The sequence below is a fragment of the Arvicanthis niloticus genome, chromosome 18 (assembly GCF_011762505.2).
Source record: "Arvicanthis niloticus isolate mArvNil1 chromosome 18, mArvNil1.pat.X, whole genome shotgun sequence".
Lineage (NCBI taxonomy): Eukaryota > Metazoa > Chordata > Mammalia > Rodentia > Muridae > Arvicanthis > Arvicanthis niloticus.
In genome coordinates this window covers 44579469-44594854 of record NC_047675.1, presented here as the reverse complement: position 1 = coordinate 44594854, position 15386 = coordinate 44579469, and the positions used below count along the sequence as shown (strand labels likewise).

General features: G+C 45.7%; 1 protein-coding gene across 1 annotated transcript in view; it reads right to left on the bottom strand.

Annotated features, from left to right (window-relative positions):
* Cdh13 (cadherin 13) overlaps positions 1 to 15386 on the bottom strand; it is a 1011337-nt gene that overhangs the window by 532347 nt on the left and 463604 nt on the right. The window contains exon 4 of the mRNA XM_034522532.2: positions 3151 to 3267. Coding sequence (XP_034378423.1) covers positions 3151 to 3267 — 117 coding nt within the window. The remainder of the gene's footprint in view (positions 1 to 3150; positions 3268 to 15386) is intronic.

The window sequence follows — 15386 nt, the reverse complement described above, 5'->3', positions numbered from 1 at the left end:
CCCAAGGATAGAACCCCCATACTAAAATGCCAGTAGCAGTATTAGAAGAGGAAGATGTTACAGATACTGCACAGCCAGAAGTCAGTAAAGCACTTGCCTTGCAAGCACAGGGACCCACATTTGATCCGCGCAACCCGTATATAGTTTTAAAACGCCAGCATGGTAGTACACTCTTGTATTCCCAGTACTCGGGAGACAGAGACAAGCAGATCCCTGGGGCTTACTGGCCAGCCAGCCTGGCCTTCTTGATGAGTTTCAGACTAATAAAAGACCCTGTTCATAAAACACAAAGTAGATGACACTTTGTAGAACAACCCGGGGTTCTTCTCTGGACTCCGCCTATACACATATGCCCTGACCCATGCACAAATATACAGCTACATACCCAAGGATATGGATACACAGATACACAAAAATAAAGACACAGAGAGACTAGGCAGAAATACACACTTTGGGAGACCCTGCTATTAAGGCTGCACTCCACTGTGGCCGGATACCTCCCAAGCTCAGTGCAAAGTGGAAGACACTTTCTCAGTGGCACTTCCTCTTCCCTGCCTGACCTTATCTGGAGAGTATGAGTCCTACTTCTACCCCTGGAAAGTCAGAGTCCATGGCCAAATTACAGGTTCAACTTCCTCCCTCCTGATAAGAACTTGCCTGGCAAGCACCTGGAATTTCTTTCATGTAAATGAAGCACTCCCATCTTCTCTGCCACAACCAATAAAGTACATCCACCCTGAAACCCCCACCCATTCCCCAAGGTTCATATAGCCGTTGTTCACCCCCAAAATGAGAGCAAGCAGCTTCACTGAATACTGTCTAAAAGATCTGTTACACTGAAATCCTCAGGGCAACTCCCTTTCCCCACCCCCACTCCCTACCTCACATACACACACTCAACCTCCTGGACGCCCCAAGGGAGGAAGCAGACTGTGGAACCACAGACATCCCAGCTCTTCAGAAGTCTGCTGACAAAGTTACTACCAGATGTCACCTCTGGATCCTCCACACCTATTACCACGAGTTAAATAAACCTCTTTTCTTTACAAAGCAGCCTGCATCTGCTATTCTATTATGGTAATGGAAAAAGACTGACATTGGTCTCAAGAGCCATTAAAGAGGTAGAGATTAGTCCCTCCACAGGGATTGAAGCATGAGTATGACAGTGGTCAGGCCTGTCCAGAGAGACAGGGCTTGTCATAACTCACCTCTGTCCACTCTAAGCTGCTCTGTTTTCCAGGAGTCATGGGAAATAATTGCTAAAAGAGATACATCTTTGTCACAATGGCAGTTTAAAATAATACGTATATCGATCACCAGAATAATTGGTTACTACTGCTTTTAATTTCCAGTAGAAATATTACCCCAGTGGTCTAAGACATCCTTACCTCTCATTCAGGCCACCTCCCCTCTTAGTGGGTCTCTTTGCTCTCACTTCTATCTTCCATTCTGGTTCCACAGAATACTCCCTACAATGAAGCTGGGGTGATCACTGGCATGTATGCACAGCCTGGGGAGAGCTTCCAGGGGTCAGTCATTGTAGATTGTGCCTAAATCCCAGTTCCTCAAAGTGCCTCCAAGGTAGGTCACCTCCAAGATCTTCCAGGTCCTCTGGCCATGCTCTCCCTGGTTCACAAGTCCCCTAGGGTCTGCTTCTCAGGAGCATTTCGTCCCTACCCACCTCAGGCCCTTGAACACACATCTCTCTACTGAGATAACATGGGCCTGGTCTTCCCATGGATGTCCTGATTCTTACACTCTCCCCTCAGATATCACGAACCTTGGCTGGCATCAGCCAGCTTTGTGACAATCTCCTCCCTCCAGCTTTCTGGGGTGGAAACCTTTCTCCTTCTCTCTGGTCACCGTGGTCTTGTTTTGTGCAGACACTGTCATACTCTCTAATTTCTTTGTTATTTAGTTGCATTTATGTGTCTCGCCTGCCGCCCCCCACCCTTCACAGACAATAAGTTAGATTGTCTGTTTGTTACAGTTGCATTTACCCAGTCCTGATTGGACCGTGGCATAAAGCAGGCTTTCTATTTTTATCTGATGAGTATTACTAACACAACAGCCCCTGGCACTGAGATCACTCATTTGAGTAAACACCCAAACTCCAGGTTCAACAAGATATAGAAATCGATTTGAATCTGAATTTCCACATAGACATTTCTGTGGAGGCAGGAGGTACTGATGTGTGTCCCATCAAATTTACTTGAGGCCACTGTTTTGGATGAGACGTCTGTAGTAGGTCCAATAGGGCAGGGGAAGACAGAATGGAATCAACTATCACACGATCAGAGTGATTTAAAATGGGTCAGATTTCTAAAAAACAGGATATTCACTGCAACCAGTTTGGGATGGCTCAGTGCATCTGAGCCAATGGGCCAAGGATGTCCTTCTGATTTGTTCCTTCAGGTAAATTACTTTGAAACAACACATCCCTTTACTCCTCCCCTTCCAGGTAAAGCCAGCCCCTTAGGTCAGCTCAGCAAAGCCCCCTTGTAGTTCACAGCCAGGAAGTGGTCTGAGTCCTGAATCACCAAAACCAACTAGTCAGATCATTAAACTCAATTTGCTGATTTTTTTTTTTTCCTGACACAGGGCAGCATCAGCACTAAGATCTGTTTAAAGGCAGCTGTTTTCTCCTGGGGACTTTATTGTTCAGACTAAAGTAACACTGCTCTGGATCCAGTTCGTGCCAGTGAGTTCCCATGCTCTGGTTTCATCTCTGAGAAGCTAACCCAACAGTGAGCTTAGGCTGACACATTTGAAACACACACACACAGGACCTCAATAGAAAGCAAACACGAGCACATAGCTGTCAGCCTGCCACCTGGACATCAGCTACGAAGACAAAGCAGCCAATTGTTAACTAATGGCATATTACAGTATCACCCCAAATTTATTTTCTATTATGTAGATCTTACAATTGTGACCTATGAATTCTGCATTTTCACTTTATTTTTTGTTTTAAAAAGGTTGCTTAAATTCTTATCCTGATGCAATCATTTTGACCTCTTACCACACTCGCGGTGATGGAGGCCAGTTCCGGCTAATCACAACTGCACCGACAGCTGGCCTCTTGCATGCCCATCCCTTAACAGGAACACTCTGGACCACTCTGTGTCATTTGTCCTTTGTCCAACTTACCTTGCCCACATCTCTGGGGAAGGGCTGTCTCTGGTTCTCTGGGATCAAGATGGGGGACACCACAATGGACCTCTTTTGTCTTGGGACAGGAGATGTCCTTGCAAATTTAAAAATATCCTAAAAGAGAAAACAAGATGTCCCGATTAAGATCTCTCACAGATAGGGAAGCATCAGCCTCTCTTGGGACCTGACACTTTGTTCTGAAGGACACGGCGTATCTGGACACTGTCAACTTTATCCTATCAAGTCTCTTTAGAGTGACCAAGCGCTTGGTTAGAATCACGCAAGAGATGATGTCACAATTCACAATGGCAATCATTAAGCCGGTTAATTCCAATTTCCTGAATTATCTACTTAAAGCGCCACACTGGATTAACACACCCTTTATAGAGTAGTCTTAATTTGCCAAACAGGTAGAAGTCACCTGGTCAGCAAGCTAAGGGACTTTCCAGATAGCATAGGTCTCTTCAGGGCCAGCTAGAGGAGCAGGGATGACTGACAGGGAGTGACAGGGCCATACACACTTCTAGGTGTCATAGAGATGCAGGTGAGGTTTTCCCTAGGGACCAGTGCTAGGATCAGGAGTGCCTTTGGAGTGCCTCCCCAAGGAAGTGACCCCACTTCACTTACTGCATGTACACTGTCAGGAGGTCTGCATCTAACAATTATCGGAATTAATTCTTTGAGAATGTCATGCAATGTGTTTTGATCATATTCACCCAGCTCCCCCCACCAACTCCTCCCAGATCTTCCTTTACCGCCTTAACCTCCAACGTCGTGTCTTTTTTTTTTTTTGGGTAAATAAATTCAATAACCCATTGACTCCAATTTGAGGGCCTATACGTTTTTAATTAAAGAACTGTGTTCAACAAAGGAAACTATATCATTATTTTATGTCAAGCGCTAATGTCGCATTATCTACAAAGAAGGAAACAGGAAGATAAACATACTGGAGACCCACAACATTGTGAAGCTCAAGCTAGTCACTACTGCCTACAGAGAGGTAAGAAAGGGGAGTGAGGACGTGGAAGGGGGTTAGTAAAATCCTGATCTAATTAGAGGGCTGGGGAAAAAAAAAGAATTGAAAATAGAGTATCCCTTTTAATATGCAAATCAACCTCATCAAATACCACATGTTAATTAAAATTATCTTCTGAATCATCAGAAGCAAGCACCTCATACTTCAAGTCATAGTGAGTTCCCGTCAAAACAATATGGTAAGTAATAATTTCATGACATCACTAGCCTATGGACGTGTGTGTGCCTGTGTGTGTGCCTGTGTGCCTGTGTGTATATGTGTGTGTATGTGTGTGTGTGAGAGAGAGGGGGGGTATATGTATGTGAGTGTGTATGAGTGTGAGTGAGTGTGCATGAGTGTGTGTGAGTACCTGTATTTTATGGTTTTTAAAGAGAAAACATACATAGCAAAGTTAAACAAGAAACAAAACCAGTTAAAGCTTTTGAAAACCTCCACAAACACTCACAGCCTTGATTTTTCTCAGAATATCGACTAACGGTCTTGTGGAGAGCCACTGGGCAATATTTGTTTATCGAAAGCCTTGCAAATATCCACAGCCCTTCCTTATGTATTTACCCTCTAGGAATACAGCCAGGGGCTAAGCTCAAAGGAAAAAAAAAGAAGACACTGAATAATGCTTAGTGAGGCTGGGCACACAAAAGGCAACCGTGAAAAACAGCCCCATATTGAGTAGCAAGGATACGGTTAAACATGAGCCTAGTAGGGGGAGACCACACCTGGGGCCCCTCCCAAAATGCTAGAATAGCGATATAGCAACTGTGTACCAGCCGACATAGAGACACGGGTGTCAGCCCTCATACCTAAAAAATCCTCCCAGAAAATTTATAGCTCTCTTTAGCCAATGAAGAAAGCTCGCAGAGATTATGTAAAAATTACCCTCCACTTAAGTTGGTCTAACTAGCAGAGATAATACATATCACAAACTACGTTTCTAAGCAATATCCTGTTGGGTCCACTCTAGATTGTATGAACTGCATTATAGAAGAAGAATATAAAAAAAAAAAAAATTCCCAACTAATGAGTCAACTATGTGAAACATGTCTGGTTTACCAAAATGGTATTTCCGAGCTGAGAAAATGAAGTCACAATCAGATCACTTCACAGACCAGAATAATTGTTGCAAGCCTATCAGCTTTTTTTTTTTTTCCTTGTTTATTTTCCAGGACCCCAGGAGAAGATGTGAGCTGTTATTTTGCGGGACATAGAATCAGTTCTGCAAAACGGAAAGCACCCTGAAATTGGCCTGAATGGCATTGTGAGTGTGTTTCACACCACTGCCCTGTGTGCCTAAAACCACAAGACCAAGGCTGTGTGCAAGTAGGTCCCGCTGAAGAGCAGACAGCGCTCCTGACCTCTGAGTCATTTCTCCAGGCCAGCTTACAGAATTGGTTCATTTGGGAAAGAGTGCAGACAGACTTCAGAGCTCACTTTCAAATGCTGGTCAAGTGGCCTGCGCTTGGAATCCCATCACTGGGGAGTGGACACAGGAGGATCACCCAGACTCCTTCACTCACAGATCCTGCCTCAGATGAGCTGGGCAGTGTTTGTGAAGATGACATTCATAGTGTTGTTCTCTGGCCTCCACATGTGAACACATGCACAATGTGCACTTACACACTTGCAAACACGCACACACATGTGCATGAAATGATGTGTAGTTTCTAGGAAAACAATACTTTCCATGTGTAGGCAAAGTTGGAACACTGAATTCTCATTCTCTCTCTCTCTCTCTCTCTCCCTCACTTCTTCTACCCTCTGTGGTGTGTGTGTATATGTGTGCATTTGTGTACACGTGTATGTGTGTGTATGTGTGTATATGTGTGTGTATGTGTGTGTATGTATGTGTGTGTGATATGTGTGTGATGTGTATATGTGTGTAATGTGCATATGTATGTATATGTGTTTGTGTGATGTGTGCGTATGTTTGTGTGTATGTGTGTGATGTGTGTGTGCGCGCACGTATGTGTGTATGTGTGTGTGTTTATGAATGACAGTGGAAAGTGCAAAGAGGGTAAAACCAATCAGCCAGGAACTCAGCCAGCTGAACCAAACACTGCACAATAACCCTAATCCAACTCAAACGGAAAGAAACAAACGACCCAGCAGAAAGGAAGAGGAAACCCAGGAGACAATGGAAGAGAGGATGAATTCTATTATACAAAACTGAGGCACAGCATCTCCAAATACTCTGCTGCTTTATTGAGGGACGGCAAATGAACAGAACATACGTAAAATATGCGATACATGCGAATCTCATTTACAGTTAAGAAAACCAACAACTTCAAGAGCTGCCCATGAGTGAATGGGTCCGACGACGGTGCTGGGTGAAGATTTAAGGCGCCATGCATATGTAAGGGCTTGGTGATTCAGAGCTGTAATACAGCCACAGAGGCCTCCGTTCATTACGGCAGCGTGTGTGTAAATGTGTCCAACGCAATGAAAAAGCACCCTGTGTCCTCAGCAACAAACTTTCCATTGTTTGTGATAAAGGGCTCACTTGTGTCTGCAAGCCTGCTGAGGGTGATGCTGTTGTTCTGGGTGCCCCTGAGCCCTGTGCCCGCTCCCGATGTCCCTCTCTTCCCAGGACAGCAGCCAGTAAAGATGCAGTAGCAGCCCACCTCCCACCTCTCCCAGCTCCGGAGATGTAGGGTGACAGGCTCAGTAGTATCAGCCTAGATGTAAAATACCAGAGCAAAGAAGCAGAGAACCTCTGGACCTTGGGAAACAGTCTCTGAGGCAGAGCACATGAGGAGTTGCGCCATGCGCATGCGTGCTGCCTCTGAGGGCGCCTTATAGGCACCAGGAGAGAGCAGCTGGGCAGGGCAGCCTTCCTCCTTCCATTGGCCCTGGTTTTCTATGCTCATTACTTTGACCCCGCCTTTGCCATTCATGTGTACACCTATGTGTCTGTCAGCAAAGACCCTTGGAGCTTGTGGCTGGAAAAGCCTCTGGTGGAATCTGTGCTGAGGTGAAGGCAACTCTATTGCCCCATTTGCCCGGGAAATTATCTCGTGCCAAGAGGACACAGAATTTTTTTTTTAAAGGTGGGGTAGGAAGTTAATGGCTGTCGGGGTCCTGGGATGGTGTGCAGCCAGGCAACCATGAGAAACTGTGGCATTCATAGTTTTCAAGGGCTGTTGGCACGCAACAGTAATAAATGAGAAGCCACCATCCCTTGGAGCCAGCCTCCAAGTGCAAGTGCTTTCCAGAAATGATGGCTGGTGACGTCAGAAACAGCACTTCCGATGAGGAAAGCCACTCATCAGAAACTTTGGCAATACAATGATCAACCTGAAACTGGGGGAAGGGAATAGTCAGAGATGTCTATGTGTGGGAGGATCATGGCCAAAGTATATCAACCACGCATTTGATAACATCCTTAATGAAACCTATTTGTATATACAATCAATAGCCCACAATTTAAGCAAGAGAACAGAAAGTGAAGATTTCCAGTGATTCCAGACGGGTCCATGTCTTGCTGAAATCATTTAAGTATCTGCTTAGTGATCCCTCAGAAGTGACAGTCACAGCCAACTGGGCACACGAGATATTGCCATGGGTTATATCATCAAAGGATAATAGACAGTAAGATCTAGGAGACCCCAATGAAATCCCTTTCCTGAGAGACCTGGTCTAGAAAAAGCACTTCCTGGCCTCCACATTGGCTCCTTTAATCCTGTCCAGGCATTCTCAGTCCGTTATTCGGTAAATTAACCATTTATCAGTGTAGATAATCTCAGTTATAGAAGGAAATATTTACTTCAATTTCCTGAATCCCTTTCTTTTTAGCGTAATGAGAAAAACATACTGTAGTATTTTAAAAAATGAATGCACACATAAACGCTCTTACACGTATGGCTGAAATTTTCATCTGGCACCCAAATGTGGGGCACTGAAGAGGGACATTCCTAGGGTCCCAGGTCATTTGGCTTTAGTATGTATGTTTAGGATTGGAAGGAAGCTGCTATGGACAAAATATAGTCCATGGTGCAAAGAAGTCCTAAGTTCTCCATGAGTGTTTAGGACTTAAGAGGAGACTTTAGACGTTTCTGCTCAGAAAGATCTTTTAAGAGCACTACCTGCCTGTCCCCTTTAACACTGTACAAGCATCAAATAATCAAGGATAAAGTCCCCAGCACCACCGAGGCAGGAGAGGCCCAGGAGGTGTGGCTCTTGATGCTGTTGCTGACCTTAGCAGGTGCTGTCCCTCCTGGACCCCGCCCTCTTCTGCATGGGACAACTCCATCTCACCTCTTCTCCACTCTTGCCTCCAGCATCGGTTTAAGAGTCTTCCTTCAGAAAAAGGGATGCAAGGAAGGGGACTGGTTCCAGGCCTGGGGGCCGCACAGAAGGCACAGAGGCCAAAGGTAAACAGGTCAGGATTGGTGGGAACAGGAAGCAGAGAGAGTTGGTGCCTGGGAAACTCCAAAGATGATGGGGGTAAGGAGATGTCAGGCATCTCCAACACACCAGACCTCTCCTCACTGAGGGAAGCTTCGACAAAGATGGCGCCTGACCTCGACTTGGCTACCTGTTGGATTTAGGGTGGAGGTGTGAATGCTGAAGTTCAACCACACAAAGTCTCTGTCCCCTCACTTGCTATGCCAAGCCCAGGACCATGTTCTAAAAGTTGGTCTTAAGAAAATTAAAATGCAAGAACCACCGACAGGCCCTGGACATTTTCTCTAAAGTAGTGACTTCCTTACATCAGTGCTGCCAGTTTAAAAAAAAAAAAAAAAATCCAGAGTCTCTGGCTTCAGATAAAAATTTGCCAAACAACACATTCAAGACACAATTGCCTCTGAAATATTTCATGAGGCAGGAAAATAACAACCCAATCAGGCTCCACTCGTTCCACCAGAGGTGAAAAATGTTTTAAGCGTATTTAGATTCTTTAGTCAGAAGTCCGTTCAACCACGTGCGACGGTGATGGGGACATAATGGAAAGAATTTTCTTCAATCTACTCTGGCATTGATGAAATATTCATGCTAAATAGCTACTTCTGAGCACCTGGAGGGATCTGGCAGCGTTTTACAAATGGGCTTGTTTTCCTAATACACACACAGACCCCCTTGCCTCCACGGCTGAATTAATCTGAGTCCGTGTTCTAAGTGTAAGAACATAAACTCCAGTAATGCTGTTTAATGCATATGGAAGAGTTCAAACTCGTATAGACCCCTCTCTCTCTTGATTTCTCAGGTTACAGCAAATACGCTGACCAAACGCGGTATAGGGAGACGGGGGGGGGGGGGGGGGGGGGTTTATTTGGCTTATGGATCCAGGCTCCAGTCCATCATTGGAGGGAAGTTAAGGCGTCAAGGCAGGAACTGAAGCAGCTGGTCATGTCACATCCAGAGTGAAGAGCAGAGAGAAATGACTATATTACTGTTGCATGCTTGCTCTCTGCTCATGTTCGGCTGGCTTCCATTGCTCTCTGGCAGCGCAGGACTCAGCCGGTGAAACAGTACCGCCCATCCTCAGGGCGGATCTTTTCATTCGGATTACCAAGTCAATCCTCCTGAGACACGCCCACAGGCCTACTGCTCTGGACAACTCCCCCGTTGAGACTCCTTTCTTGGGTGATTCTGCTCTCTGACAAGTTGACATTTAAGATTGGTTATCACACCCACCCAACAGAAGGACAATCCCTCGCACTTCAAGTGGGCATGTGCAGAGTCTTGGTTGTAAGTTCCCGCCATGACAGTCACACAGAGCTACCCACAGGTACCACAGGCTCCACATATCCCCACCAGAATGGCGAACACTCTGCTCTAGCTCAGTGACCCACACTTCCCTTCCTTGTCTCCAGTTCTTTTGGGGATACTTTCTGATCACTTCCGGTCAGTGCAGACATAAATATTTTTTTAAAAAAAAACTTTAGTAGATGGTGTATTGGTAATCGCTCTCACGGCAAGCCTGCACCATCTCTTTTTATTCCAAAGGCTCAGGGTGACCTCAGGGAAGAGACGGTCCTACCTTTTACTCATCACCTGATACATTTGTCACTGGAGTGGAAGAGATGCCAGCTCCCTTCTCCCTGGCAGCCCAATCACCTCATTAGCTGGAGGGAGACCATGCTGGCTGCCAATGTGGACAGTGCCGCTCCCTGGCAGGAAATGAAGCATGACATCACAGGTGCCAGCCAAAGGAGACAGTTAGACAATAGTGCTGGCGCTGAGCTATTCTGGGGCGGATTTGGAGGCAGAGTACAGCTTTATCAAATGGATAAGCAGGTGGTTCTGTCCTTTGCACTCCTCTAGTGGTGTGCCTCTTTCTCAGACATGATAATATATATTTAAAACATGTTTGTGTATGTGTGTTCAATATATATATAAAATCAGAGGGCAACCTCCATACCAGTTCTTGCTTCACCCTATAGGTCCCAGGGTTCAAACTCAGCCTGGAAGTAAATGTGTTTACCCACTGAGTGATCTTCCTTGCCCAACAGGAACTCATGGAAGGTAAGTTAGTCTTTTTGACCCAGACCCACTTTCTGCATTCTGTCTTGTTTCAAGATCCTTGTTCTCTTACTTGCTGTCTATTTGTCAGTTTGGGGGTCTTTTTCTTGAGGCTAATGACTGCAAACTGCACAATTAGAAAGCTATTTCCGGGGCTAGAGAGATGGCTCAGGGGTTAAGAAAACTAGCTGTTCTTGCAGAAGGCATGGGGTTAGTGCCTTGCAGCCTTATGGCAGCCACCACCTGTAACTCTAGCTTCAGGGGCTCTGGTCCCCTTTTCTGGCCTCAGTGGGCACTTGTAGTCATGTGGTAAGATGCGTGCGCACACACACGCGCGCACACACACACACACAGAGTCTTTTTTTTTTTTTTTTTTTTAATAAGAAAGCTATTTTCCACGTCAGCTGCCAAAGTCAACTATTCCTCTTACCAGAGTAATTTTTAAATATTCTCCATGACTGAGGCCCGGGACTGAGTTTCTCAGAGACTTATTTCCAATATTTACACTGAATAATCCCCTCTTCTGAACACCTGCATTTTTTTTTATGTCACCATCGTCTCACCAACACCCTTGGTACTATTTCTGCTACCTCCTTTCTTGAAGATGCTTTAATTAAGACGCCAGGGTTGCAGTAGCCAGCTTCTGCGATAACCTCTTTTATGTTGCTCTGTTCAGCGGCACCTGGAATCGGCAAAGTGTCTTTTATCTCCCTGCCGCTTTCCCTCTTCCTCCCTTTGTTCTATGTTTCTTGTTGGATCACAGGTCCTCACATTGTAATTCATCCCCATCTCTCTCCCACACGACGCCGTTTACATTAATAAATTCATCTCCACAATGACGGGCATGCTGTCGCCTGTCTCCCGTCTCCCCACGCCCGTCATTGATTATCGCGTCCTTTGAAGATTCAAAGGTGTGTCAGATCTACCATGAAAAGAGACAGAAAAAAATAATAAGAAAGAAAGAAAGGAAAAAAAAAACACATTTGATATTCTCCCACATCTGAGTCTTCTCTGGGCCGGGTGGTTTTGATGTCGCGATGGTAAAACAACTGCTTAAGAAAGAGGTGTGCATAATAAATATTCAATTGCTGTGTAATTCACATTATTCCCTAAAAGGCGCGAGGGCCCGCGCCTCTTTGGAAGTCACAGTTGGCAAATGTAGACACTATTTGATGACTGAGCTCTGAAAATCTTCTCTGGGACCTAGCGAGCTACGTCTCCATTGCGGTTGCTCTTTGAACTCGACCCACAGGAAACGATGGTTCCACTTCATTTGTTTTGCTTCAGTTCCACAGCGCGCTCTTGACTGCTCCAAGGACTTTCAGAAATATCTGCAAACCGGTGACTTCTAGTGCGCAGAGGCAGTGTTTTGAGTTTGCTCTGTGTAAGGCGTGGACCTTCCAGATGTCTCAGGTCTACACTCACACAATGTTTGGGACAGTCCACTGAATTCCCATGCTCCAGATGAGGAGACTGAGGCTGGGGGATTTTAAACATGCAGCCCAGGCACACAGGCCTTAGAGAGTAGAGGAGGTGGGACTTGAACTTAGGTCATTGTATCTGATGTCTAGATAGTAATCTGCTTCACCTTCTGATACCTGCCTGGCTCACTTTCCCCATGAAGATTTTCATTACTGAAAGAATTTTAATCAATTGTTTCTAGGGAAACAGTAACATCTATCTGTGATCTGGTTCTTTGGATTCAATCTTCAAAGCATCTTTTGAATTTAACTGCTCCTCCTTGTTCATGGCTACCACTCTGTTCTTAGCCAACATCATTTTTTAAAAAGTTGTTTTTTATTTTATGTGTCTAAATATTTTTGCCTCCATGTCTGTATTTGTAATGTGTACACAGTACTCACGGAAGCCAGAGGGGGGCATCGCATCTCCTGTAACTGGAGTACCAGTGGTTGGGAGCCACCACATGGGTACTGGAAACTGAATCTGGATCCTCTGTGAGAGCAGCCAATGTTCCCCTGAGCCATCTTTCCAGCTCAATATCCCTCCCCTGTTTTGTCTTTGAGGCAGAGTCTCTCTATGTATCCTTGGCTGTCTTAGAGCTCACGAGATAAGAGCTGCTTCACCCTGACACTATGGAGATCTGTAGGGTTCTGTTTCACAATGCTGGGACTAGAGATGTTTTCCTGCACTGATGTGTGACTTTGTCCCTGTGCTTCTACCAGCCCCCTCCCAGCAGCTAGAGTCCTATTAAAACAGGAGCTGGGTGACTTCACTCTTCTTGTGGGACCTGCCAGCACTGGAGTAAAACAGATATGTTTTCATTGTCCAATAATATGCTAGATAAGGTGCCCCATGTCCCTGTCACCTTGAGCTCCCCGAACACACTCTGTGTCAGTCCAACTGCACAGACATCTTGGGGTAGGTCAGATACATTCTCACCTAAAGGCCTTTGCACTGGCTGTTTGTCCCATCCAGAATGCTCTTTCCCGGATACCTGTCTTGTTTTTTTATTGCTGCTATAATGGATTGTAGCAAATACAGTGGCCAAAATAGTACAGATTTCTTGGGCTATGCTTCTGAGGGATAGATGCAGTCTGGAAGCAGGGATGGGTTCCTATGGAGTCTATAGAGGAGATTTCCTAGACACTAGAGCAGTGGTTCTCAACCTTCCTAATGCTGCTACCCTTTAGTCAGTGCTTCATGTTGTGCTGACCCTCCCCCCAACCATACAATTATTCCCATTGCTACTTCATAACTGTAATTTTGCCATTGTTATGAACTGTAATCTAAACATCTGTGTTTTCCAATGGTTGGATGGGGTCCTTGTGAAAACAGCTGTTGAACACCACAGGGGTCGTGACCCCCAGGTTGAGAACCATTGCTCAGTGGCTAGGGCCACTCCTGAACTAACACTCCCTCCCCCCACCTCCAAACCTAGCAGGTACTTTTGTCTGCCTGTTGCTTCCTAGTCTCTCTTTTGAGGAAGCTGAAGCTACCTTGAGCCTCAGGACAATGCTAGATACTCAAGATAACAATCTTTAATCACATTTGTATATGTATGTGCATACATTCAATTGTGTGCATACATGGGGGCAGGTCAGGTGTCTGTCTATCTGTCTGTCTATCTATCTATCTATCTATCTATCTATCTATCTATCTATTTTTAAGACAGGGTCACCCATTGGTCCAGAACTCACTGATTTGGCTAGGCTGGCTGACTAAAGATCAGAGATCTTTGCCTCTGTCTTCCCAGCATTGAGGTGTGAACTCGGGTGGTTTTGTCTGCGTACAAATGCTTTCCTGACTGAGATGTCTCCATGACCCTGTAATCTAATCTCTTTTGTCCTGGAAGGCAACATATTCTGGGATTAAAGGATTAGCATGTAGACCACCATGGAGGTTGGAGTGGGTCTCATTCTTTCAACCACAGTTACTATGTTTCTCTTCAGCCATATCTACACTTAGAGGAATCGTACTTTGTGAGTCCTGATGGTCCACTCTAACCAGCACTTACCCCTAACCTCCCATGCTCTCTTTCTCTCTTCCCCATATACTAATGCACTACGTCTAGTATTGCTTATTTCTCCTCTCCCACCAGAATGTAAGTCCCACAGATGCAAGTCCCCACCCCCCACCACCCAGCCTAGTGCCTGGCATACAGTAGGTGTTCGATAATGCCTGGATTTGTGGATAATAATCACCTAATTTCCATCCTTTACCATGAGTTGAAATACAAAGGATCTTAATCATATTAGGAGATGAAAAACGAGAGAGAATGTAATCAACCGCGATTCGCTGAGTGCCTATTATGTGGCTTCCATTAGTTAAATGGTGTGTGAAATACAAAATTGCATCTGAGGCGGTGTCAGGCTGCCATTTATTTGTGGTGAAGGGAGCACGCAGCACAGCGCCCCCTGGTGGAAAGAGGCAAGGGCTAAAATTCACCCTCTGTTCTGTAGTTCTACACCCACAGGTGCTGGGCCCCTAGGGGAATGGCTGTTTCTGAGTGACATGAGGGTAGTGGGGAGTTGTACCCTACAATGGCACTACCCAGATGGTGGGAGCTGATCCCAAGTTTAAACTCCAGCTGAATGTGGCAAGGTTAAATCACAGAGAGGGAGGAACTGAAGGGAGGTGTATTTCAGAAAGGGTGAGTAATGAAGAAAAATACAGAACCAAAGGTCAGTCAAGGACCATCAGTCAAGCTCAGGACCACCCGCCAGACAACGATGCGTTGCACTGAAGCTGGCCATCTTCCTTTGGAGTGATGGATGCAGTGTGGCATTAGGGAACTCCCCAGCCCTTCTCTGAGCTTTCATTTCCTCTCCTCTGACATAGGTAGGCTCACCTTGGCCATGCAGAGGGGTCTTCCCTAGATCTGACATACTAAGTCCGTCAGCATCCCAGTGCTTTGCACTTCCCGCCCATACTCGATTTATTACTATCAAACGCCTCATGGTCTGCTCACTACTACGATTTCGTCTGCCGCTCGCCGCTCCCCGTCAATGTCTAAGAGCCATACGGCAGGGATTTGTTTTCCTCTTTCATACTTAACACCCTGACCCCGGTAAACCAGAGCAGTCCCGGCACCTGTTCTGAGCTCAGACAACATATGAATCAAATGACTGACGAGTCAATGGAGCCGAGAAGGCAGGATGAGCCTGGGTGGAGCAGCTGAGATCCATTGAGATGCTATACTGTGTTTACTGACTGTTAGGGGAAACAGAGATGGAGGTGGGACGATGGGATGCATAGCTGAATGCTCGCTTCCTTCTGC